Source organism: Lynx rufus, unplaced genomic scaffold, assembly GCF_022079265.1.
Source record: "Lynx rufus isolate CCGP_SWC_20201006 ecotype Redwood Valley unplaced genomic scaffold, mLynRuf1.p SCAF_7, whole genome shotgun sequence".
Taxonomy (NCBI): domain Eukaryota; kingdom Metazoa; phylum Chordata; class Mammalia; order Carnivora; family Felidae; genus Lynx; species Lynx rufus.
In genome coordinates this window covers 46,193,681-46,221,376 of record NW_025814889.1, presented here as the reverse complement: position 1 = coordinate 46,221,376, position 27,696 = coordinate 46,193,681, and the positions used below count along the sequence as shown (strand labels likewise).

Sequence of the window (27,696 nt, the reverse complement as noted above, 5' to 3'; positions counted from 1 at the left end):
GATAGCCTTGATTTTGCTTTACCGATTTCCTTGATTTAATGTATATTTTCTTTAAATTTATTTAGTTACCATGCATGAATATGACCCTTTTTCCCAAATAATCAAAAGTGACCTGTTACATATCTATTGTTTTGAATTTAGATTTATGTATTGGACTGAATGGGGTGGAAAACCTAAGATAGACAGAGCTGCCATGGATGGAAGTGAACGTACTACGTTAGTTCCAAATGTGGGACGGGCAAATGGCCTAACTATTGATTATGCTAAAAGGAGGCTTTATTGGACAGACCTGGACACCAACTTAATAGAATCTTCAAATATGCTTGGTAAGCTGTACTTCTTTTTTTTTTTAATCCAGACGGATAGTATGTTATTCTTTCTATACAAAAATCCATGACTGATGTTTACCATTGGTTAGATACTATTGACAGAACTTCCTATGAATGTCTAGATGCTCTGACATTGTGTCCTGTTTATTATTATTAATAGTGGGCCAGGTTCTTGGATTCACATCTCTTTATTTTGTGGAAATTTCATTATTGTTGGGCTTGTAGTGGAATTTGTAACTCCCTAGATATTCCTGAAGTGATTTTTTGTACTAGTAAAGTACAGTATATGCATTTCCATCTTTTTATGGAAGGAAGACTAAAAGTTCAACTTACAGACCCTTATGGAGAGAAAATAAAACTGCAGTCAAAACAGACCACTTGGAGTTTAAACAAACTCAGTGATTTACAGCAAGAATATAAGTTTGAGGCATGGGGTCAGACTGCAGATGGATTGATTTCAGAGGACTGGTCTGGTTTTAAAATTGCTGTTAAATAAATTGTTCTATCTTAAATTGCTTACAACTGTAATATTTTATATGTTACAACTTTCTTTCTTTTGGCCAATAAGGCTCTTCTACTCTCACATGTTTCATGCCTCTGCTTTTCCCGTCTACTGCCTTTCTGAAAACAGGACTCAACCGGGAAGTTATAGCAGATGACTTGCCTCATCCTTTTGGCTTAACTCAGTACCAAGATTACATCTACTGGACGGACTGGAGCCGGCGCAGCATTGAACGTGCCAACAAAACCAGTGGCCAAAACCGCACCATCATCCAGGGCCATTTGGATTATGTGATGGACATCCTCGTCTTTCACTCCTCTCGGCAGGCAGGGTGGAATGAGTGTGCTTCCAGCAATGGGCACTGCTCCCACCTCTGCTTGGCTGTGCCAGTTGGGGGTTTTGTTTGTGGATGCCCTGCGCACTACTCTCTTAACGTCGACAACAGGACTTGTAGTGGTAAGCTGCGTCTCCCCCAGTGCAAACTAGAATTCGAAGAGAAAGCAGGATTTTGAAAACACTGTAGTTCATGTTCTTTCTAGAGCTAACAAGTTGTAGAAGTTCAGAGTTGATCATTTAACGAAAGAGAAGGACTAAAGATGGAAAAACGCACGTTTTTGTAACTTAACTGTTTGATGATAGCCAGTTGCTGTTATGGAAAAATCGGTATTACAGAAAAAATTAAGTCTTTTTACTTTTGAGCATTTAAATATTTAGTGCACAATTGCATAGCTTCAGTGAGACAGACTGTCATACATGCGTGCTATTAAGAATTTATATTATATTTTTCTTATTCGTGTTATATTTATTATAAAATACAGACAGTAAAACAAAGAAAATTTTCAAACTACAACCTCCTTGTCCTTTGAAGTTCATAGTATAGACTAAAGATAAAAAATGTAAGCAAATAAGAGGCCAGGTGGAAAATGCATATTTTTCATGTAAATTTATCCCGGTATAAAATAATTGTAAATATCTGGGGAACTAAAGAGCACATGCTCTGAGCATTGTGTGTGGTCACTACTTAATTCCAGCTGATTTACCAGATCTTCTCCATTCATCCAGATTTTTCTTGGCTGTAATATCTGCTGATACTTAAATATTAGCAGTACATATTACATATTAAATACACATTAACCACACATACACTGTGCTAATGACATCAAAACATAATGTGTAACAAACATTGTTGGCTTGGGGAAACCTGGTTTAGGACTCAAGTATATGTGAAGGCCCATGTCTTGATGGATAGACGAGAACAAATTGCTAGATATGATGAACAAATAGAGAATTCGACCGGAAAGAGTAAATTCATGTTAGAGAAGTGTAGGGTATGGTTCACTAGGGTGGATGGTAACAAAACTGCTATAGGATATTGGATTAGCTATTAATTATTCAATTAGTCACATATATGACATAATGTAATATACAAAAATATATAAAACATACATAAAAAGTATAAAATAAATATATATTATTCTACATGATATATAAACGTAATGTTTAAATTTAACATATAATAATATAAAATATTAAATGATGTGTATAATAATAATAATAGCTATTAACTATTCAGTTCACTATTGAAATTACTTTATTCTGTGACTGAAAGTATAAGAAGTCACATAGGAAAGGATTCAGTGTGTTGTGACACAAGGCTTCAGTTGTGAAAAAGAAAGAATATAAGTTTATAGTTTAATGATTTAATGGAGTCTTTGCCACATAATAGTTTTGAGTTTTACTAAAGTCACATAAATTTTTTAAGCTTTAAACTTCTCATTTGTAAAATGGGAATAATAATATTAACTACCATGTAAGGTTGCTGTGAAAATTAAGGTATAACATGATTTGATTATTGTGTAGAATGGATTTGAAGAGAGTTGTGGTAGCAGGGAGGTCAGGCAGACTGATGTGGTAAGGGACGTGGCAGTGGTGACAGAAGCTGATGGATTGAAGGTATATTTTGAAGCTAGAATGAACAGAACAGTAGGTTGTACGTGAGGAAGAAGAAGAGAGAGGAGGCAAGGGTGACTTTTAGATTTTTGGTTTGAGTAGTTAAGTAGGTAGGAGATGAGAAGACTAGAGTGAGAAGTTTAATTTTAGGCATGTTTATATCGATTTCCCCATGGGACATTGACATAGATACATTTAATAGATAGTTGGATAGAAGAGGGGAGACATGAGGTTGAAGATAAATAGATTTTGGAATTGCCAGCACGTATTAAAATGGGTAAGATTACTTAGGGAGAGGGTATGGAGCTAGAGTTCGCAAACTTTCTGTACAGGGCCAGGGAGTAAACATTTAGGCTTTGTGAGTCATACAGTTTCTCATACCTGTTCAACTCTGTCTACTGTAGCATGAAAGCCATGGACAGGACATTTTTAAAATGTGTCTGAATTCCAATAAACTATTCTAAAACAGACAGCAGGGCAAGATATAGCTGTGGGCTGCAGTTTGCCAGCTCCTGTTAAAGAGAAAGGAAGGGGTCTGGTAACCTAAGGAATTCTGTCTGAGGAGGGAGAGCTTGCAGTGGACACTGAAGAGTAGCATCCAGAGAGGGAAAAGGAAAAACAGGAGAGAATGGGGCACCAGAAATAAGATTATTCCAAAACAGAGAACTGTGCTGAATGCTGCTGACAGGCTGAGTTAGGTGAACCCTAAAATAATGTCCACTGGATTCTTGAAGAAGGTGGTGATTAGTAACCCTAAAGAGATTAGTTGCAGGGAAATAATGGTTAAAGATTAGAGTTGGTCAGAATGTGAATGGAGAAAGGGAGAGAGGGGTAGTTGTCTTTTTCAAGAAGTTTGACGTTGAATGGAAGGAAAAAAATAGGAGTAATGACCAACGGAGAATGGAACCAAGGGGAATATGGAAAGACCCTTTGAGATCATTATTGTTTTTACTGCTTATATTTGTGCATATTAGTTGCTGAGTGAAGGCCTGAGGAATCAGTGCTGAGAGTCCCCATATCTGTCTTTGGCTGCCTTTTGGAGATAGATCAACAGTGCTTCAAGTGGCTTTCTATTGTGTACTTTTTTTTTTTAAGTTTACTTATTTTTGAGAGAGAGACAGTACAAGTGGAGGAGAGGCAGAGAGATAATCTAAAGCAGCTCTGTGCTGCTAGAGGAGAGCCTGATGTGGGGCTCAAACCCACACACTGAGATCATGACTTGAGCCACATTCAAGAATCAGGTGTTTAACCGGCTGAGCCACCCAGGTGCCCCTGTTGTGTCCTCTTTTTATAATTAGTACCATTTAATATTTGTGTAGAGATATATTAGAATCCAAGGCAGATTATGAGAGAAATTTATCACAAAGTGCTTGCCTTTAGATACTTTTCCAACATTGTGGGCAATTTACTCCTTGACCTGTGTTTCATGTATGTATGTATGTTATGTATGTATGTATTTATTTATTTATTTTTCAGATTTTTATTTAAATTCTAGTTAGTTAACACACAGTGCAATAGTGGTTTCAGGAGTAGAATTCAGTGATTCATCACTTACATATAACACCCAGTGTTCATCATAACAAGTGCCCTACCTAATACCCATCACCCATCTAGCCCAATCCCCACCCACATCCCTCTATCAATTCTCAGTTCTTTATCTTTAAGATATGGTTTGTTTACCTCTCTTTTTTCTTTTTATTCCCCCCTTCCATATGTTCATCTGTTTTCTTTCTTAAATTCCACATATGGGTGAAATCATATGATGTTTGTCTTTCTCTAACTGACTTATTTTGCTTAGCATAATACACTGTAGCTCCACCCACATTGTTGCAAATGGCAAGATTTCATTCTCTTTGATGGCTGAGTAATATTCCATTGTATATATACTACATCTTCTTTATCCATTCATCAGTCAGTGGACATTTGGGCTCTTTCCACAGTTTGGCTGTTGCTGATATAATGCTATAACCATTGGGACATGTGTGCCCCTTTGAATCAGTACTTTTGTATCCTTTGGGTAAATAGCTAATAGTGCAATTGCTAGATCGTAAAGTAGTTCTATTTTTAACTTTTGAGGAACCTCCATACTGTTTTCCAGAGTGGCTGTGCCAGTTTGCATTCCCGCCAACAGTGTGGGAAGGTTCCCCTTTCTCTGCATCCTCGCCAACACCTGTTGTTTCTTGTGTTGTTAATTTTAGCCATTCTGACAGGTGTGAGGTGGTATCTCATTTGTGGTTTTGATTTGTATTTCCCTGATGGTGAATGATGTTGAGCATCTTTTCATGTTTGACCTGTGTTTCAAAAGCTAAATCAGATCATGCTGTTTCTCTTCTCAAAACCTTACAGTGGCTCCCCATTTCACACAGAGTAAAAACCTAGTTCTTATAATGGGCTACAAGTTCCTACATGATCCGTACCCCTCACTTTGCATCCCTCCCCCTTTGCTTCTCTTGGCTTTCACTGTTTTCACCGTGGCTTTCACTGTTCTCCCCTTGCTCTCTTCATGACACAGCTACCCTAGCCTCGTTGTTTTCGAATATGCCAGTTACTCCCACCTCAGGATTATTGTGCCGCTTATCACCTTTTGGAATGTTTTTCCTGCAAATATTTACATGGATATACTTCATCTCTGAGTCTTTGCTTAATTGTGACCTACACAGTGAGACTTGATCTACCCTTTTAAAATGGCAAATCATCCTTCCACCCTATTTAGCATTGCCAGTGCTCCTTACCTGTACTTTTTCTTTTTCCTATAACATTTATCATTCTTTGTTATCGTATGTAATTTATGTATTCTAATATTTATATACTATAACTTCTTAATTATGTTAATTGCTTTTATTGTCTGTTTATTGGAACATAAACTCCCTGAAGCAGTGTTTTTGTTTTGTTTTTTTCACTGATCTTATGTGCCTAGAACAATGCTTGGTGAGTAGTAATGATTCAAGAAATCATTGTAAAATAAAAGAATGAAGAAGCAGGGGAGGACTTGGAAAGATACATACACTCTTCCACTTATCAGCTTTGTGACCTTGGGAAAATACTTAACCTTTCTGAGTTTGCTTACCTAAAAATGGAGATGATAATTTTGGGGATTAATATCTAGAATGATGAGTGACATGTTGGAGGTCCTAAATAAACATTTGTTTGTTTTCCTTCCCAATTATCTGAAATAATTTTATTCTCTTTCAAAATTGTGGCTACAGGGCTGCTCCTTAGTTATTGTGATCTAATGCTTGTTTCTTCATGTGTTTATTCATTTATTCTTCCAATGAATATATATTGAATGTCTGCTACATACTGGGCATTATTTGAGCCAGTGGAAAATGTAGCAGTGAATGAAATAGACATCAGTCTCTGCCCCCATGGAGATTATATTCCAGTGGGACAGATAGTGAACCAAGTAAGTAAACTATATCATGGGTTAGATGGAGATAAATGTTTTGGAGAAATATTAAGAGCAAGAAAGGGTGAGGAGGAGAATTGCAATGTTAAATACACTGATCAGAGAATTCCTTACTGATAAGGTGACATTATGTCAAGAACTGAAAGAGGTGAGGAAATGAGTTATGTGGATATCTGGGAGAAGACCTATTAAGCAAAAGAGACAGCAAATGCAGAGGCCTTAGGAAGAAGCATGTCTGGCATGTTAGAGGAACACCGAGGGGGCCAGTGTCACTGGATTAGAGTGAATAAAGAAATCAAGTCAGGGAGGAAACAAGAAGCCAAATTGTGTAATCCCTTGTTCAGTACTGAGGTGGTTGGTCTCTATGGCACCTTTGTGCAAATCAGGAAAAAATGGTTTCCTTTCAGCATTTGCAGCCACAGAGGTGCATGGCTTGGCTAATGAAGTGTGGACTGGACTTTGGTCCCTACTCATGCCCTTGGCACAGGGCACAAGTGGCACAGTCAGAGGTGATGGGCTTGTTGGCCTTGTAGTTTATGAAGTTCTTCCACAAGAGCGTGGCCTTCCTTTAAGCGGCAGGTGAACAATTGTGCCTTCAAAAGGAGCTGAAAACCTCCCTCCTACTTAACATCTCATCTGTCTTCATTGTGACAATGTAAAGCTCAGATAGTCTGTATGACAATTTCTTAAAGTACCATTCTACAGGAGATGAGGGAGTTAGAGGTTACATAAATTAGGTTGGATTTGGGCTTACAAAATTGCATATTCTTTATCACTTTAAGCACTGAATGACAGAATCAAGTCTTCCTTGAAATAAGTGACAACATCAGCTTCCATTAATGTCATATGTAGACTTTTCAAAACAAGCATTTATTTGAAGCCATATTTGACTTTGTCTTAATCTACGTTTCTAAAACACCTAATTGTAGAATCGAATTGAAGGTTAAAACTTGACTCAAAAAAAAAGCAAGTGCCCAGTAAAACATGGTAGGGGCCAAATATATACTTTATTAATTGTTTCCCAGGCAGGAAAAGTTGACAACTAAAACTCTGGAGTCTAAGCTTCATTGTATGTCTTAGTATAAGTGGTGATTATTCTGTCAGAAACTTAAGAGTTTAGAGCCCCCCTCCCACCCCTTTTTTATTCAGTTACAAGAAAGCAGTACTGCCAAAAAATAATTCTTAAAAAAAAAAAGCTACCTTGTTGTGACATATATTTTTACTACCTAGTGTATGTGTTCTACTAAAATTGCTAAAAGTTGTTAAGTCAGTATGTGATGGAGTTGACTCCAGATAATGGAGGGTTCCAGTGGGAGACTTTCTAAATCTTCCAAGCTAGGTATGGGCTTCTAGCTGGTGAAGAATTTACACAAAGCAGAATTTCAGTGTTGCGAATGTAGCATTGTGTGTCAACTATGTTTCATTAAAAAAAAAAAAAAAGAATTTCAGTGTTGTAAATACCAGGTTTCTTTATGAGTACCAATGAGTTTCTTTGGGAAACTCAAATTAAGCCAATGTACATTTGGGTATAAATGTAAAGTAAACCAGGGAACCACACATGATGGAATCGTGAAGAATGGGGCTTAGGTCCTCCTAAGCAAGGACTTCTAGATTGGCCATTTATGTTTATGTCCACGAAAAGCACAAAATTCTACTGGATTTAGGTGATGACTGAATACCAAGAGACTGGAGTATAATTGTGGAATTTTTATATATGGTTTAATGAAGATTTTCAAAATACTTAGTAGACTTTGAAGTTGTTGGTAGCACTGTGAAATGCTGTTTCTTTCTTTACTTTTCTTTTTCTTTTCTTTTTTTTTTTTTTTTTGTAAGTGAGAGAATATGCAGGGGAGGGGCAGAGAGAGCGGGAGGGAGAGAATCCCAAGTGGAGCTTGATCTCAACCATGAGATCATGACCTGAGCCGTTATGCTGATATCAAGAGTTGGACACTTAACCAACTGAGCCACCCAGGCGCCCCAAATGCTGTTGTTTTCTAGATGTTTTCCTGCATAGTAATCAATGTCTTAGTCCCGAGGGTTAGTCTCTGTTGCATTTCCCCATTTCATAAATTTAGGACATCAACTTAATATCAGATTAATATATTTTTTTGGTAAAAATATAAATACAAGGTTTTTTGTGAAGATAGAGATAATGAGTATAAAGCAATTGTTATTACTAGTTTTGTGTGTGCATGTGTGTGTGAGAGAGCAAGAGAGAGAGAGAGACATTTTTACTGGCTTTCCTTGCAATTATCATCCACACAATGCAAAATAAAACCTGTAACTGCAATCCATGAGGATTTAATTTCTATTAATACTAACTTTATTACTGCTACTACTGATATAATTAACAGTAGTTATTTTTACTTTACATTTATATAATACTTTACACTTTTTTATTGAGGTATAATTGACAATAATGCATTATTACATTTTTTAATGTTTATTTTTTAAATTTATTTTTATTATTTTGTTTTAATGTTTATTTTTGAGAGAGAGAGAGCATGAACAGGGAAAAGGCAAGGAGAGAGGCAGACACAGAATCTGAAGCAGGCTTCAGGCTCCGAGCTGTCAGCACAGAACCCGATGTGGGGCTCAAACCCACGAACTGTGAGATCATGACCTGAGCTGAAATCAAACACTCAACTGATTGAGCCACCCAGGCTCCCCAATGTTTATTTATTTTTGAGAGAGAAACAGACAGAACGTGAGCAGGAAAGGGGCAGACAGAGAGGGAGACACAGAATCTGGAGCAGGCTCCAGGCTCTGAGCTGTCAGCACAGAGCCCCCTGTGGGACTCAAACTCATGAACCGTGAGATCATGACCTGAACTGAAGTCGGAAGCCCAACTGACTGAGCCACCCAGGCGCCCCCCCTTACATTTCTTTTAATGTTTGTTTATTTTTGAGAGAGCCAGAGCGAATGTGGGGGAAGGTCAGAGAGAGAGGGAGACACACGGAATCCAAAGCCAGGCTCCAGGCTCTGAGCTGTCAGCACAGAGCCTGATGTAGGGCTTGAACCCGGGAACTGAGATCATGACCCGAGCCTAAGCCAGATGCTCAACCAACTGAGCCACCCAGGCGCCCTGAGAGAATCCCAAGCGGGCTCCACACTCACAGTGCAGAGCCCGATGCGGGACTCAAACTCACGAACTGTGAAATCATGACCTGAGCCAAAATCAAGAGTAGGAGGCTTAACCAACTGAGTCACCCAGCACCCTTAATTCTTGAAGTATCTTCATATATCTTGTAAAATTCTTACAGGAACTCAATGAGCAGGACAAAATAGCTGTAACCTTATTTTAGAGTTGAGCAAACTTTGACCCAGAGAGGTTCAGTAACTTAGTTATTATCAAGTGAGTAGATAATGAGAGAGCTGATACTAAAACCTTTCTTGGAATTTCTGCTTTGACCTATGGAAACCCAGGTTTCCTGCCACCCGCAGAATAGCTTATGGAAGAGTAGGATTATTCACTTGGCACACAAGGAGAATTTTGATATCTTTATCAAATGCTTTATTGAAATCAAGTCTCCTTTTATGACACTGTGGACAAAATGGAACAAAATAGGCTAGGGTTATGACATAATACCCTATGTCATTGGGTAAATTCATAACTGGTTTGATAGCATAGTGCTATGGTTTGATAGCATTAGTATCACCTTAAGGAGAGTTTCTAGGGACATTCCAGAGGGTTTTGTCCTCAGTCTTACCTCTTCAACATCTGTGTCTGTTTTGCATGAAATGCAGACAACAGGTTGATCAGATCTTTGAGTGATACAAGATTTAGAGTAATTGTGTTTAAAATTTGCTCTTTTCTTTCTTTAAGCTCCAACTACTTTCCTACTCTTCAGTCAGAAGAGTGCCATCAACCGCATGGTGATTGATGAACAGCAGAGCCCTGACATCATCCTTCCCATCCACAGCCTTCGGAATGTCCGGGCCATTGACTATGACCCACTGGACAAGCAACTGTATTGGATTGACTCACGACAAAACATGATCCGAAAAGCACAAGAAGATGGCAGCCAGGTAATTCAGGGCTCGGTTCAAATTCTGTTTTTTTTTGCTATGTAGTTGGACTAACCATCCTCTTTTACTTAATTCTTGAGTGTGTGCATGCGTGTATGTGTGTGTGCGTGCACGCACGCACAGAGAGAGAGAGAGAGAGAGAGAGAGAGAGAAGAATGTGAAATTCTGGACGTAGCAGCTTTTTTTCCTCCTAATGATCTTTGATCATTATCAAAGATCCTAATTGTTTGATAATGCTGTTGGAATAAAAATTGTATAAGGAAAACTTAGTTCGTATGTTGGTAATGACTTTGTTACTGCCACTCATATCTGTTTGTTTAGTTTTTTCCATTATGGTTTCATTTACATGGAGTGTTGGAAGCTTTGAAATTAAATAGACCTTGGTTTTGATCTATCTGTGTCACTCACTAAGATTCTTAGGAACTTTTTAGCTGAAAACAATGTAAAGCACATAGCCCATTATCTGTTACATAGTATGTATAAACTCAGTAAATAACAGTTCTATTATTATTAATTTTTTTTATTATTAATTATTTTTAAAAGGTTTAGAGGATAAGAAACATATAACACAGTCTTGGTAAAATTAAAAACACCTAAGGATATGTTATCACTAACTTAATGATGGGGGGGCTATTATTTGGTGACTAGGGAGGGGAGGGAATAAAAATATTATCAATTATCTTCTCTATGCTTACATACCAGTCATGGTTTATATCACAGTTATCCATACTACTTTACTTTCTTTCTGGTGGCCAAGCAGTTTTAGACTGGGAATTACTATGAATAATCATTTGTCTTCCTTATAGCAGTGATGTTGAATTTTGAATATATTAGAATTTAGGGAGATTGGATTAAGTTTTGGTATGTCACTAAGGGTGAGGTGATCATGTATTTAGGAGCTGTTGAGGGATCATTGAGAGGTCTAGCAATAGTGGTATATTACAGATGCACCTTACACTATATAGACCAGGACTAACAGACTGATAAATAATAGAAATTATAGCTGTTATTATACAGTCAAGGGCACAGCAGATAAATGAGATAGCCTCATTAAGGAATATATTATCTCAGCGTTGCCAAGTAAATGAAATATAATTTATTCATATAGAACATTAGAACAGAACCTCCCTATTGCTTTGCTTTGTTAAAAACATTTTTTTTTTTTTTTGGTGGTTTGAGGATTGGAGAAGGACATGACTGGTCGATGTGGTTTCTAGCCCTCATTGCTGTTGTCTCTGTAAGCGATTCACACCTTCAGCACTATTGACATTTTTAGGCTATATAATTCTTTGTTTTGGAGGTATGACCTGTATATTGTAAGCTGTTTAACAGCATCCCTGACCTCCACCGACTAGATGCTAGTTGTACTCGTATAGATGTGGCAATCAGAAATGTCTCCCCATAGTGCCAAATGCCCCTGGTTGAGAACCGCTGCTTTGGAGGACTTGTAGGGATGTTTCTAGCTGCAGCTGTAGCCACTTTACAGGAGACTCTTGCCACCTTCCCACTCGAATCAATGCACTGTCGGGTTCCTAGAGCAACTAATACGCCTCAGCTCACTCCTCTGCTACATGTCATAATAGCCAAAGGGAACATTTAAAATGCCTGATAAAAAAGAAGCACATTACCCATAAAAAAAAATCTGTTAGTAAGAAATGTCTGGTGAGACTTGAGAGTTCCTTCTCAGGTTTGTACCATGTAAGTGTAAGCTTTGTGAGCGATCACTTCAGGGCTCTCTGACTTGGAGTCTAATTTTCTATGTGTGCGTCTTTTTCTTTCCCTAGGGTTTTACTGTGGTTGTGAGCTCAGTTCCAAATCAGAACCTGGAAATACAACCCTATGATCTCAGCATTGATATTTATAGCCGCTACATTTACTGGACTTGTGAGGCCACCAATGTCATTAACGTAACAAGATTAGATGGGAGATCAATTGGAGTGGTATTAAAAGGCGAGCAAGACCGACCTCGAGCCATTGTGGTAAACCCGGAGAAAGGGTATGCTACTCAAGTTGCTTTCAGATATCTTGGCATGTGAGATCCTCATCAGCCTTCCTTTTCAGCTCATTAGTTATTTACCTTTAATATACTGTGCTTCAGTGAAAAAACTCGATATGTTCTATCTACCTGCCACTGCGTTTTCTTGTATTTTTGCTTTCCCTGACTTTCCTGCCTAGAATTTCTTTCCTTTGTCACTATTGCTTTAGTTCTAATTTCTGCCCATACCTCCAAGACTGAACTGCAGTGAAGTTTTCCTTGAGCTAGCCCACCCCAGCCTGGCGTGGTTTTCCCCTTTCCCAAATACCCAGCACTCTGTATCTCTGCCTCTCTAGTTATGCTTAGACCTCTACCTCAGACTTGTGTTTTTGGTGTTATATTTTCTCCTAGACTTTAGGTTCCTTTATGACAAGAACTAATGTTTTCTGTCATTCAATACAGAGCTTTACATTTGGTAAAATAGTACTTTTTTGCATCTGAATGAATGATAAGGAATTCAGCAGGGGAAGTAGCTTACTTCAAAAGAGTTACTGGAAAGAGATGAACTTTAGAATTTAAATATAAGAAATAACTCATATATGACTTATTTTTAGTTATGAAATAGACTAATTGGAGAAGGAATTTAAAATTTTGAGTCCAGGTCTCTCTGATTACTGTTCTTTTATTTCTGTATTGTAATATTCCAAAACCATAGCTGTGCCTGTGTCTATCATTTCATTTTATTAATTCATGAAAATTATCTCCCCAAGAAGTTCTGTATACTCTGTGTTACTGTTATCAAAAATAATAAAAGTATCCCATGGCCTTAAAAATAACACATTCTGCAACATTTAAAAATAAGATTTTAAAATATTCTACTCCTTATATCTTTAAGGATAGTCTCATTTTGTATGGTTTCTTACTTTGATAAATTTACTGTTTCTTCCTTTCTCTTCAGGTATATGTATTTTACCAATCTTCAGGAAAGGTCTCCCAAAATTGAACGGGCTGCTTTGGATGGAACAGAACGGGAGGTCCTCTTTTTCAGTGGCCTAAGTAAACCAATTGCATTAGCCCTTGATAGCAGATTGGGCAAGCTCTTTTGGGCAGATTCTGATCTCCGTCGAATCGAAAGCAGTGATCTCTCAGGTACCCAAGAAATGTAATTCCTTATTTTAATTTCAGTTATTGAGATGATTCATTAATAGAATTTATATTTTTCTTCCATTTTATTATTTTTGTGGATATTTGTTTACAGTTCTTTCTAATTTTTTTTTAATATTCATTTTTTGAGAGAGCACGAGCGAGCATGAGTGGGGGAGGGGTAGAGAGAGAGGGAGACACAGAATCTGAAGCAGGCTCCAGGCTCTGAACTGTCGGCACAGAGCCCAACGCGGGGCTTGAACTGACCAAAGTCAGACGCTTAACCGACTGAGCCACCCTGGCACCCCTTCTTTCTAAAGGGTAGGTGGTTAGTATCAGGTTGGTTGGGAAGCACTTTTTCTTCAACCATGTACGTGATTGATCCCTCTATTATATAATACTTTCCCCGTTTTCTTGATTTGGCCTCTATAAATAATACATTTCTGATGCATCACTTCTCCATTCCTAATTCTTGTGCTCTAGTTTATGTTCTTATCTGAACTCTGGCCTGAGTTGTAGCCAGTGAAATCTCCTCCCTGCTGATTCCCTCCCATCCCCCAGAAAGCTTATGCATTTTTCCCAACCTACTTTTCTGAAGCATGGTATCTGATCATGTCACTGCTACTAAAAAAAATCTTCAGGATAATCTCATAACCTGAAGAAAGAACACTAGTTGTATACTTAAGTTGGTATTTGCCTTTCACAAAGCCATCGTCAACCTCAAATGATCTTAACTCATGGTATTTTAACCAAATTAAATCACTTGCTGGTGTTCATTTGTCTTCAAACCTCTGTATGCAATCATAGTTACTTCACCTACCCACCCCCCGTTTCTGATGTCCAAATATTCTGTGTGCCCTCACTACTGATCAAGTAAATGAAATTAAAATAATAAACTATATCTATCAGAGTGGCAAAAATATGTTAAGGTTTATTATACCCAACGTTGGCCAGAATGGTAAAGAATGGCATGCTCTCGTGCACTTTGGTATAAGTGGAATTGGTAAGACCTTTCTGGAGGGCAGTTTGCCAATGCATTTCCCTTTTCTTTTTTTTATTGATTATTCATTTTTGAGAGAGAGAGAGTGCACCTGAGCAGGGGAGGGACAGAGAGAGAGGGAGACACAATCTGAAGCAGGCTCCTGGCTCTGAGCTGTCAGCCCAGAGCCCGATGTGGGGCTTGAACCCACAAACCTATGAGATCATGACTTGAACTGAAGTCAGATGCTCAACCGACTGAGCCACCCAGGCGCCATTGAATTTCCCTTTTAGATAGTTTTTTTCTTTACAGAAATAATGACCCATTTGTACAAGGGTACCTGCTCCGCATTATTTATAATAATGTGTCACAGAGAAATACATTCTGATATATCAAGTGTATGCAATATAACAGTCATTCCAAAAGAAATGAGGTAGATCTGTGTGCACTGACATAGAAGGATAATTTTTTATTTTCTTTTTTCTTTTTTGAGAGAATATATGCGTGTACATGGGAGAACCAGGGGAGGAACAAAGGGAGAGGGAGAATGAGAATTCTAAGCAGGTTCCATGCCCAGCGTAGAACCTGATGTGGGACTCAGTCCCATAACCATGACATCATGACCTGAGCTGTAATCAAGAATCAGACGCTTAATTGACTGAGCCACCCAGCTGCCCCAAAGGATAATTTTTAGAAATTAAGTTGCATGACAATGTTTTTGTTTAAGGTTAAATTAATTTTATATATGTATGTACATGCCCACACTATATTTGATGGCAGATTGCTCTTTAAAAATACTTAAACTGTGTATACCCATGTGTACCTATACACACATACAAATAGGTAGGTATACTATTAAGAAACACATGGGTATGTTTGTATTTTCTTCAAGGAATAGGCAAGGAGATATACCTTGAGGAAGGTCTGGAAGGCTAGCATACTAATATGTTGAGAGTATTTCTGTATCACTTGAATTTTATATGTTTGAATACATTTATAACTTTCTTAAACTAGAAAATACTCTCTTTTCAGGTTCAAATGCCTCCTTCCATTATGCCTTTTCTGATTCCAGTCATGCACACATTTATCCATATGTATACACATACCTCACATGGAATATTCTTTCCCTCATCTATTCACCTATATCTTTTATGTCACCTCTAATTTGAATAATAGTTATTTATGTCAGTGTTTTAACTCTTATTGGTCTTATTAGCCTTCTTTCCTTTTCTCTACATTTGTCATGTTTTTTTTTTGTTATGAAATTAACACATGTCCATTAAAGACAGTTTAGAAAAGAAAAAATCCAAAAACACTATCATTATTAATTTAACTTCCATTTTTTTAATGCCTTTTTTTTTCCCTACCCTTAATTATGAAATGGTTGCAGCATACAGAAAGTATGAGTTCCTATCATCCAACTGTTAAATCTTAGTTTTTTGGGCCATTTTTGCTTTTGAACTATTTCTTGTCCTTGAGACAATACTTCGGAGAGAATTTTGAAGCCCTTACATATCCATCCCCAATTCTATTCTCCTCCCTCTTTTCCTTAAGGTAACTTTTGATGTTTTTCTTCGTCATGCATATTTTGCTGTGTGTGTGTATGTGTGTCTTTTGCCATGCATACACATTACACATATATTTGAACTTTTGTTTCACTTTTTAATATAAATAGTATCGTGTATTCTTTTGTAACTTGCTTTTTTCCAGATATATCGTGGTTTTGAGATGATCCCTGTTGATCCAAAACTCTGTCATTTGTTTTCAAGCTAAATAGTATTTCATTACATGAATCATTCTATAATTTCTCTATTCTGCTGTCTCAACTGCTATTTCCAGTTTCTTGGCATTAAAAGCAATGTTGTAGTGAATATTCTTGTGCACATATTTGAACATTTCTCTAATGGCCTGAACCTAGTAGTAGAATTGCTATTTAATGTGTTATGTATATATTCACCTTGAATAGATATATCCAGATTGCTCTTCAACATGATTATATCAATTTAAGATACCCACCAGAAGTGTGCGAGTTGTCCCTCTAATATTTGGTATTGTTTGACTTCTAAATTTTTAGTACTGCAGTAGTTTAAAAGTATATCTCAGTAACAAAATTCGCGTTTCCCTGTTTGATATTAATTTATTGGTCATTCATTTTTTTCTTCTGTGAATTGCTATTTGTTGATATTTTTTCTATCACTGATTTTTAAAAACTCTTTATTCAGACTATTAATCCATTATCAAGTTACATATATATTGGAGGATAATTGGCATATTAAAGAAATTCAGTCTTTTCATCCATGACTGTGATGGATCCCTCCATTTGTTTAGGTCTTATTTGATAATTTTTAGTACATGTTTATACTTTTCTCTATAGAGGTGGGTATGTGTTGCATAAATCTTCCAATTTGTGATTTACCTTTTCACTCTTCCAGTAGTGTCCTTAGATGAAAAAGTTCTTAATTTTAGTGCAGTACCGTTTACTAATTTTTCCCCCTTATGATTAGTACTTTTTATGTTCTGTTTAAGAAACCTTTGCCTACTGCAAAGTTACAAAGGGATTTTATGGGTTTTGTTCCTAAAAATTAAAAAAAAATTTTTTTTTTAACTTTTATTTATTGTTGAGAGACAGAGACAGACAGAACATGAGCAGGGGAGGGGCAGAGAGAGAGGGAAATACAGAATCTGAAACAGGCTCCAGGCTCTGAGCTGTCAGCACAGAGCCCGACGCGGGGCTTGAACCCACGAACTGTGAGATCATGACCTGAGCTGAAGTCGGACGTTCAACCAACTGAGCCACCCAGGCACTCCCTAAAATTTTTTTGTTTAACTTTTCTTAGTTAGATCTATGATCCATTGGCAATTTATTTTTGGGCATGGGGTGAGGTAGGGGTTAAAAATTTTTTTTTTCATGTTACTATTTAACACCAGTTTTAGAGAAGACCATACTTTCTCCACTATTTTCTAATGTCACCTTTGTTGTAAATGAAGTGACTGTATTTCTGTGAGTTTGTTTCTGATGTTCCCTTGGTTACTTTGTCTTATGTGGTATTTTATTGTCTTACTCATTATAATGTTATAAACAAATTTATTCGGCAATGTTCATCCTTAGTATTTCATTACAATGGCTGTTGCATTTTTTTTTTTTTTTTTTTTTTGCATTTCCATATACATTCTAGAATCTATCTCTGAGTTTCCACCAAGAATGAAAGAAACCTAGTGGAATTTTGACTGGGTTTGCTTTGAATTTATAGGTCAATTTAGAGAGAATTATTTTTATATTAGTCTTCCAAACTATGAACATGGTATATTCATCCACTTTTTTAGAACTTTAATTTCCCTCAGTGTTTTATAGTTTTCTTCTTAGAGGTCTTTCCCATCTTCACTAGAGTTGTTCGTTGGTATTTGAAGCTTTTGAATGCTAGTGGTAAAGCTAGTGGTAATTCTAAATTTTTAATATTTTAATCTCTGATTATGGCTGGAATATAGACATAGTTTCTTTTTCTTCCATTCCTGTTATATTGAGCTTATTCCCAGGGACCTTGTTAAATTCATTTATTTGTGGTTTCTTTATGATTTTGTATGTCATAGAACCATTTGTCTACAAATAATGAAAGTTTCATTTCTTCTTTTGCAGTACTTTTTCATTGTTACCTTATAACACCGACTGGTACCTCCAGTACAATGTTGAATAGAACAATAGAATCCTTGGGTGTTTGTTTTGTTTTGTTTTGTTTTTCTTGATTTAGAGGAATGCATTCAATACTTCATGATTAGGTATTATGTTTGCTAAGGTTTTCTGTAAATAACATTTTTATCAGATTAAGAAAGTTCCTTCTGTTCCTAGTTTTCTAGAATAAATCAAACTCGGCATGATAACATTTTCCTTTTTATATATTGCTGGATTTTATTTGCTAATGTTTTGTTTAAGGGTTTGTATCTGTGTTCATGAGAATGATTACCCTATAATTTTCCTTTCTTATAGTGTACTTGGCATTTTGCCATCAAGGTTATGTTGACCTCATAAAATGTTTCCTCTTTTTCTGTTTTCTGAAAAAGGTTAGTGTAAAACTGGTAGTTTTATTTTTTCCTTGCTTGTATATTCACAGATAATCATACACTTTTATCTTGGGATCTCTTTCTGCTTCATATTTTGAGCCTGCCACAAAGCCTTTTACACTGGATTGCATTTAGTACATGCGTAGTTTGTTGAATAAATAAGTGTATCTTCATTGTTGGTTCCAGTGTTTTACTTCCCCTTTTATCACTGCCATCAAAGTAGATCAGGTCCTTATCATGTCTGGGATTCTACAGTGACACTGTTGACAGCTCTTTTTTTCTCAGTGGTCCACTTGAAACCATCCTTGCACAACTAATCCTTTTAATTCATTCTTCTTCTTATTTTTAACTTAATCTCATCAAAGTAATACATGTAAATATTTGTGGAAATCAAATGCTTATACTCAGTTATAACAGAAAATAAGTCTACTGTTCTCCTACATACTCACTTCCCACTCTGAGGCATCTATTTTAAAATAACTTGCTTAAAGCTGCTATTTCTCCATTTTTCAATTTTAGACATCACAAGTTGACTTATTTAATAGAAGATAAAGATTTTGCTGTCTTAAACCATATAAGGCCAAAATACTCATATGAACTCTCCTCCTATCCTCCCAGGATAGTTATATCGTAATTTTTAAGTTCATACTTAATTGTTATTTACGGCTATGAAAATATTACCTTTAACTGTGTTGCCTTCTGTAGCTTTTTTCCCCCCTGAAGTTAATCTTGTCTAATGTAAATATTATTTCAGTACATACAGATGGATCAAGCAATCCATCTTTTTTCTTTTTAATTGAAAGCATACCTCTTGAATTTCTTTATCATCTTGCTCCAATCTGGATTTGCTTGCTTTTTTAGGCCAACTTCCTTTCACTGTTATCCTGGGAATGCACCTGCCTTTCTCCTTGGTGCTGAGCCCTATTTACTGGATTCCATGTCTCTGGCTAATTTCTTTTTCTTGGTAGAATGCATCCTCTATTATTTCTTGAAAGGGGTTCATAGGAGGTTAAAAATTTTCATTTATTTGTCTGAATTTTTTCCCCTCACATTTGATTGATAATTTGGATATGTATAGAATTCATGTTTCATAACTATTTTTATCTCCCCGTTTTGAAGGCAGAACTCTGTTGTCTTCAACCATCTCATGTCATTGTGATTCCCAACTGTTTGTATATGATCCTTTATTTTCCCCTCCAGAAACTTTTAACATCTTTTCTTTTTCCTAAATATTCTAGAATCTAATGATAATATGCTTTTGTGTGATCACTCCCTGACTTCCCTCTTCTGTTTCTTTCTTTTCATTGAACTCGTTACTAGGTGAGTCCTTTGTATCTGGAAATGTAACATCTTTTTTTTGTTTTTAATGTTTATTTTTGAAAGAGAGACAGACAGACAGACAGACACAGGGCATTAGCAGGGGAGGGGCAGAGGGAGAGGGAGATATGGAATCCGAATCAGGCTTCAGGCTCCAGGCTGTGAGCTGTCAGCACAGAGCCAGACACGGGTCTAGAACCCATGAACTGTAAGATCATGACCTGATCTGAAGTTGGATGTTTAACCGACTGAGCCACCCAGGCACCCCTGGAAACTTACATCTTGAGTTCTAGAAAGGTTGTTTTGTTTTGTTTTGTTTTTTAATGTTGTTTCTTTAATGATTTGTTTTCTCATTCTGGAACTTTTACTCAGATGTTGAATCTTGATTTTTCCTCAGATGTTGTGAGTATTTTTCTCTCTTATTTTCCATCTCTTTATCTGAGAGAGTTTTTCCAATTTATCTTCAAACCCTCCTGTTGGATTTTTTTCGAGCTTTCATATATTTAATTTCCAGGGATTCTTTTTTGTTCTGTGAATGCCTTGCCCCCATCAAAAGCATCCTGCTCTTCAGGGTTTTGTTGCTCTTGATTTGTTTTTTTCTGCTTTATCCAGAGAAGTACCATTTTTATCTGTTTTATATGTTAAGGCTTTTCATAAAGTTTAATTTGAAGAATAGAATTTGCTTTTTAAAAATGTTTGAAAACTGCTCTTAAGTTTTTGTCCATGTTTCTATGAACTAAAGTATTTACTGTGTGTTGGGCACTTACTTGCTTTTGTTTGTACTTAAGTGTCTAATCTGTTTTCTGATATATATATCTTCTCAGAATGATTTTTAATTCTTGTGGTAAAGAGCTTACTTACCATATTTTCCTTTTCAATACTTTTAGAATCTAACTGGTATTCAATCAGTAATTATTGAATGCATGACTTGACCCACATGAATCATTGCTGTTGAATGTTCTCCTTTCCAAGGTGCCAACCGAATAGTATTAGAAGACTCCAATATCTTGCAGCCTGTGGGACTGACTGTGTTTGAAAACTGGCTATATTGGATTGACAAGCAGCAGCAAATGATTGAAAAAATTGACATGACAGGTCGAGAGGGTAGAACCAAAGTCCAGGCTCGAATTGCCCAGCTTAGTGACATTCATGCAGTAAAGGAGCTGAACCTACAGGAATATAGTAAGTGCTGATGACATACTGCTAATTGCAGGATTCATATTTGTTGTAAGAGATTAAGATGGAATTAAGATGTTCTTCTGTGTCTTCTTACCTTTTTTTTTTTTAACAGATTTTTGTGCACTTTTAATTTTGCCAATTTTTAAACTCTGTGTTTTTAAAACCTTACATCAAACTCATCTGGGAACTTTTTCAAATTAAACATCATTTCCCCATAAAACAGGAGTGGGGAAAGCAATGGTTTTGTTCATTTTCAAAAATTGCCCCAGATACAGCAGACTCTTCTTTGCATGCCTTCTTTCTCACCTTCAGCCCCTTGAAGAATACTGGTATAAAGTATATATTTCTTTTGTTCCCTGTGCCCCCATAGTTTGAATTAAAACAAAAATTATATAATGATGAATATAGTTGTCTTGGAATAACCTTATGAAGCAAAAACAACTAAAAATTATTTTCAAAAGTTTTTGAAATAAACTTAGAGAAGACTGTGATTAACAAGTGTTTGTTTTTTCCTCCTGCGTAAATTTTTCAGTTGTCAGCTTAGAAAAGTACCCATAATTTTTTTTTTTGACCCTACTGGAAACTTTTTAATATGGCTCATCATCTTGCCCTAATTTCTTATTAGTATCAAAAGACCCCTCATAGCAATCACTACTCTGGGTTTTATGTGATTGTACCAGGAATGCTAATGTTAAATGAAATATTAAAGAGAGAGTTATTGAAGCTCCTTAACTTCTCAGCACAATGCTTTCAAATCAAACTGGAGTATGAGAGGAGAATAGCAGAAGGAGAGCACCTTTGCTCGTTCAGGTCTTCATTATGTTGTCACTGTTCCTGAACTTTAGAAGTTCAGGGTATTTGAGAATTAGAATTGTTGTCATTCTAAGTTATGACATGTGACTTAATGCTGAACACTTAATAGAAATAAGGCAATGATTTCGTGGTGCCTGGGTGGCTCAGTCAGCTGAGTATCCAACTTTGGCTCAGGTCATGATCTCACAGTTTGTGAGTTCAAGCCCTGCATCGGGCTCTCTGCTATTAGCCAGAGCCCACTTTGGATCCTCTGTCCCCGTCTCTTTGCACCTTCCCCACTCACGCTTTCTCGCAAAAATAAACATTTTTTTTTTTAATTTTTTTTTTTCAACGTTTATTTATTTTTGGGACAGAGAGAGACACAGCATGAATGGGGGAGGGGCAGAGAGAGAGGGAGACACAGAATCGGAAACAGGCTCCAGGCTCTGAGCCATCAGCCCAGAGCCTGACGCGGGGCTCGAACTCACGGACCGTGAGATCGTGACCTGGCTGATGTCGGACGCTTAACCGACTGCGCCACCCAGGCGCCCCGAAATAAACATTTTTTAAAAAGGCAATAGGGGCGCCTGGGTGGCTCAGTCAGTTGAGCATCTGACTTCGGCTCAGGTCATGATCTCATAGCTTGTGAGTTCGAGCCCCGCGTCAGGCTCTGGGCTGACAGCTCAGAGCCTGGAGACTGCTTCAAATTCTGTGTCTCCCTCTCTCTCTGCCCCTAACCCACTTGCATTCTGTCTCTCTCTCAAAAATAAATAAACATTAAAAAAAATTTTTTTAAATAAATAAAAAAGGCAATAATTTCTAAGCTGTTTATTCAGTTGACAAATGATTATTTTATTGCAGAAAATCTCAATGGAGATTTTCAGAATTTTAGGGGGAATGTTTTTATTTTTATAATCAACATTTAAATATGGTTTTATAATTGGAAAACCCTTTTTTTCCAATTTCTAATAACATTAAAGAGAGTGAGATTTTTATCAAATGTGTCATGGAATAAGGTTTGTGCTATGTAGGTTGTGCATTCTAGTACACAGTATGACTGATGTCTCTCTTGAGACATCTATATAGTATAGCACATCTTCGCATTTATAGATAGCTGACTTTCAATCTCATCAACACACACTGAAAGCCGGGTGATGTGTTATTGAGAAGGCAGAAGATAAATGGGTGGCTACTTTAGATGCTGGTATTCTGATGACAGATGTCAAGTTACTTTTAACACAGGCTAAGTAGAAAATTGAAAGCAACTCTATTAAATACAATTTGTGAGACAGACTTTGAAAAGTTACTTAACTTTGTATTAGTTTAATTTAGCCTAAATATAAGGAAATTAAACATTTGTAACATTGCAAGTTACCTTTTGCAGTTGATCAAGCAAATAGTTTTTATTGTCTCTGAGTGGTTGCAATCCATGTGAACTTAAGTTTCTTTAATATAACAACTCTAATTTTCTGTATTTTATTATTTCTATATTTCATTAAAATAATACAGTTTTCAAGTAAAATCATCTTTTATAAAGGTAGAATTTCTGAGTTAAAATCTTTAGAAGACTTTTTATATTTTAAATAGAAAAACCCAGGTTTCTGCATTCTCCCTAACAATGTTTTTAGTTTCAATAATCAACTTTATTTTAGATACAAATATTTAAAGACAGTGGTTAAATACAAGTATTTTGCATTTTAAAATTGCTCTTATTTTCTTGCAATTTTTTGTAGGGATTAGAGTGAGGAATTATACTGCTAGTGAAATTAAAATCCGAGGTAATTTTACATTTGGTTTTCTTGGCAGTTCATAAATAGATTTTGACTGAACTGTCTTCCTTTCTTTCCTCCCTCCCTCCCTCCCTCCCTTACTTTCCTTTCTCTCTTTTCCTCTTCCCTCCCTCCTTACCTCCCTCCCTTTCCCTTTTTCTCTTTTCTTTTCTCTTTTTTTCAGGACAGCACCCTTGTGCTCAGGATAATGGTGGCTGTTCACATATTTGTCTTGTAAAAGGAGATGGTACTACAAGGTGCTCTTGCCCCATGCACTTGGTTCTGCTTCAGGATGAGCTATCATGTGGAGGTAAATACGTTACTTTCTTGTGCAAGGCCAAGTGCCACTTAACATGTTCCATAACTGTCTAGCATTCTGTGAATTGTCAGTGAAATTGCTCTTTCTCCTAACTTGATTAGTCCCTTGTATTCCATTCATCTGCATCATCCTAGCCTTCTGGGTTATTCGGAGAGTGAATCCATCATGACAGGTAATAAGTGTAACCTAATCTTGGGACTAAGGAGGAAGTGCCCTTTTGGGGGGAGGGGAACTCATCTTGTGAATGACTGTATTTCCTAATTATAAAGTAGCTTTTTTCACCCCAGAGAGTAACGAAATGAATTAATTCTACCTCCTATAATCTCCATCTACTGAATTCTAGATTCTACCAAGTTTAGGTATCATTGCTGGGAATGTATCCAGTGAAAAGAATATTCTTTTATTCAAATCTATTGGTAGTTCCCTATTGTTTTTACTTATTTACCTAGCAAAAAAATTTTTTTAAGATATCACTACAATAATGTTGTAGTGAAATTGGTTCAGTCATTCATGAGAGCATTAACAAATTGGTATATTCCCTTGTTAAAGCATATTGTGGTAACATTAAATACCATAGTAATATTCATTCCCTTGATTCAGAAATAATCTTCTTGCGGATAATTCTAAATTAATTCAACTGAAAGAAAAAGACTTCTTTCTCTACAGTGGCAGGAATCTGAAAGCAATCTAATTTCTAATGATAGGAAAATTAGGTTAAATAACTGAGTTTATACAGCTATTAAACATTATGACCATAAGCTCATGTAAAAATGTAGCCAAAATTTGGCTCAAGTTAGAAAAAAAAGTTTTAATGCTGTTTTCTGCTATGACAACAACTACTTAAATACATGTTTCTGTAAACAAAGATTGGTTTATACACTCAGAAAAGTTGTTGATAAGGTGTTATAAAAATATTTTATTCTTCTAACTTTACTTTAAAAAATAAGTAAATAACCATGTATTTAGTAGCACCTGTGAGGCACTCTGCTCGGACTACAGGAGATTTGAATATCTTTGAGATAGAGCATACAGTTTAGTTGGGGAGATCAAATATGTACACAGTAAAAGTTAAGCTCTGGTTCTTGAAGTATCTTCCCTCAGAATAACAAGTGTTGCACAATAATGTGAATGTACTTAATGTCATTGAACCACGTACTTTAAAATGGTTAAAATAGTAAACTTTGTTACATATATTTTACCACAATAAAAAAAAGAGCAATGATATGTTCCCGTATCAAGGTGCTAGATTATTATTACTCTAGTAAGGCAAATCTTAGAAATGCTTACCTTTATGTAATGATAATATAGATAAAATTGAGTCAAATATACCATCTTCCATTTAGAAAATAAATGTCTTTTAGGGGCGCCTTGGTGGCTCAGTTGGTTAAGCATCCAACTTTGGCTCGGGTCATGACCTCAAGGTTCATGGGTTCAAGCCCCGCCTCAAGCTCTGTGCTGACAGCTCTGAGCCTGGAGCCTGCTTCGGATTCTGTGTCTCCCTCGTTCTTTGCCCCTCCCCTGCTCACACTCTGTTTCCCTCTCTCTCTCTCTCAAAAATAAACATTAAAGAAATTTTTCTTTAAAGAAAATGTCTTTTAAAAGAACTTTGATTTTTTCTTCATATTTTGTGATTATTTTCAATGTATGTATTAAAATTTTTAAATGCATGTATTACATTAATAAAGCATTTTAACAAATGGGTTACCAACACTCAAGATATACAGTGTGTCATTAAGAAAAGTACCCTGGAGCCCTTTTCCAGCTGGTTCTCTTCCAGAAGTAAGCACTATTCTGATTTTTATCCCCATAATTTAGATTTGTCTGTTCTTGCATTTTATGTAAGGAATAACGATGTATGTATTCTTTTTGTGTCTGATTCTCTTGGTTAATATTTTTGAGATTGTTTTTGAGATTCAACCATATAGTGGAATGTATCAGTAGTTTTTTTCTTCTTATTGCTGAGTGGTGTTTCACTGGATAATATGCCACAGTTTTTTCTCATGTTGAGTGACATTTTAATTGTTTTCATTTTTTCTGTTCTTAAGAATAAAACCGTAGTCAGTGTTTGTATACAACATTTTTTTGCGGGGGCGCCTGGCTGGCTCAGTTGGTATGACTCTTGATCGCAGGGTTGTGAATTTAGGTCCCATGGTGGGTGTAGGGATTACTTAAAATCTTTAAAAAAGTGTGTGTGTGTGTGTGTGTGTGTGTGTGTGTGTGTGTGTGTGTGTGATTTAACATTGATTATACAGTGGAGGTAAATGAAACACAGAATCTTAATTCCTGACCCTCAAGATGTGTTTTCATTTGAGCTCATCTTACCTGTCCATCTCCTTTCGTTTCTCTCTTTACTTTCGTTTGGCTGTTTAGAGTTTGATGACCACTCTTGTATGTTCTGTTTTGTTCTGTTTTGTTTTGCCTCTGTGGCTTTACTTGCGGTACTTCAAAGATGTAGTTCTCTTCTTGCATGCCGTCCTAAGTCTTATTTTTCAAGGAGTGTCTTCTCATGATCTTTAAACCTTCACTAGCCATTATTGTCCCCGCCCCCCTTTCTCTGAATTGTAACTCTTGTTACCACAGTTTCCCTGACATACAGTTCAGAGTAATGTTTTGTTTTATATTCATTAGTCTCTTTCTCTTCCTAGCCCCAGATTAAATTATAAGCTCTTTAAGGACATGGACCCTATTTTACCTATTTTTATTCTCCACATGATCTAGTATAGTGCTGGATACAAAATAGGCTCAAATTCCCTCTATAAATAATACTTCAAATTCCCCATGTAAAATGTTCACCTGTAATTTGCAGTGTTCTCTAAAGTTTTTTTGTCTGTTTGTTTGTTTGTCTATTTATTTAGAGACAGAGACAGCGTGAGTGGGTGAGGGACAGAGAGAGAGGAGAGAAGGAATCCCAAGCAGGCTCCCAGCTGCCAGCACAGAGCCCAGTGTGGGGCTTAAACCCATGAAGCCATGAGATCATGACCTGAGCCAAAACCAAGAGTCAGGCCTTTAACTGACTGAGCCACCCAGGCGCTGCCCCAGTATTCTCTACTTTAAAGATAAGAGGTTTTCTGATATTAACAAAGTTACATTATCTAGAGAATTTACTAAGAGAGAAGGTTTTAAATGAAGTCCAGGAGCCTGGGATATAAAGGCAATGGGCTAAAACTAGAGAGGCTGTCCTTTTGGTCCTGTCTTTTATTTTTAATTATCCCTTTGTGTAGGAAGCTATATGACCTTGGGCAGTCACTTAGTCTCTCTGAGGCTGTTTCCTTATTTGCAAAACAAGGAAATTGGGCTTGAATGGCAATTCTCAAAGTGGCCTTAGCAACTTTTACATTTTTAAAAATTAAAAGGGCCCCAAACAGCTTGTGTTTGCATGGGTTATGTTTATCTGTATTTACTGTAGTAGAATTTAAAACCAAGAACTTTAAAAAAATTTGTTAAAAATAATAATAATAATAAGCGCTTACATGTTCTAAAGTTAAACCTGTTAAGAAAATTATAACTAGGGGCGCCTGGGTGGCGCAGTCGGTTAAGCGTCCGACTTCAGCCAGGTCACGATCTCGCGGTCCGTGAGTTCGAGCCCCGCGTCAGGCTCTGGGCTGATGGCTCAGAGCCTGGAGCCTGTTTCCGATTCTGTGTCTCCCTCTCTCTCTGCCCCTCCCCCGTTCATGCTCTGTCTCTCTCTGTCCCAAAAATAAATAAACGTTGAAAAAAAAAAAAAATTAAAAAAAAAAAAAAAGAAAATTATAACTATATTGGAGCCCTTGGGTGACTCGGTTAAGTGCCCCACTCTTGATCTTGGGTAAGGTCATCTCACAGTTTGTGAGTTCAAGCCTGGCATCGGGCTTTCACTGATGGTGTGGAGCCTGCTTGGGATTCTGTCTCTCCTCTCTGCCCCTCCCCCACTTGTGAGCGTGCACTCTTTCTCTCTCTCAAATACATAAATAT

At 36.7% G+C, this 27,696-nt stretch overlaps 1 protein-coding gene across 1 annotated transcript in view; it reads left to right on the top strand.

Annotated features, from left to right (window-relative positions):
• The window catches only part of LRP6 (LDL receptor related protein 6), a 175,395-nt gene that overhangs the window by 135,230 nt on the left and 12,469 nt on the right, over positions 1–27,696 (top strand). Inside the window, exons 11-17 of the mRNA XM_047066194.1 lie at positions 142–326; positions 961–1,287; positions 10,014–10,216; positions 12,001–12,212; positions 13,150–13,340; positions 20,659–20,868; positions 23,611–23,736. Coding sequence (XP_046922150.1) covers positions 142–326; positions 961–1,287; positions 10,014–10,216; positions 12,001–12,212; positions 13,150–13,340; positions 20,659–20,868; positions 23,611–23,736 — 1,454 coding nt within the window. The remainder of the gene's footprint in view (positions 1–141; positions 327–960; positions 1,288–10,013; positions 10,217–12,000; positions 12,213–13,149; positions 13,341–20,658; positions 20,869–23,610; positions 23,737–27,696) is intronic.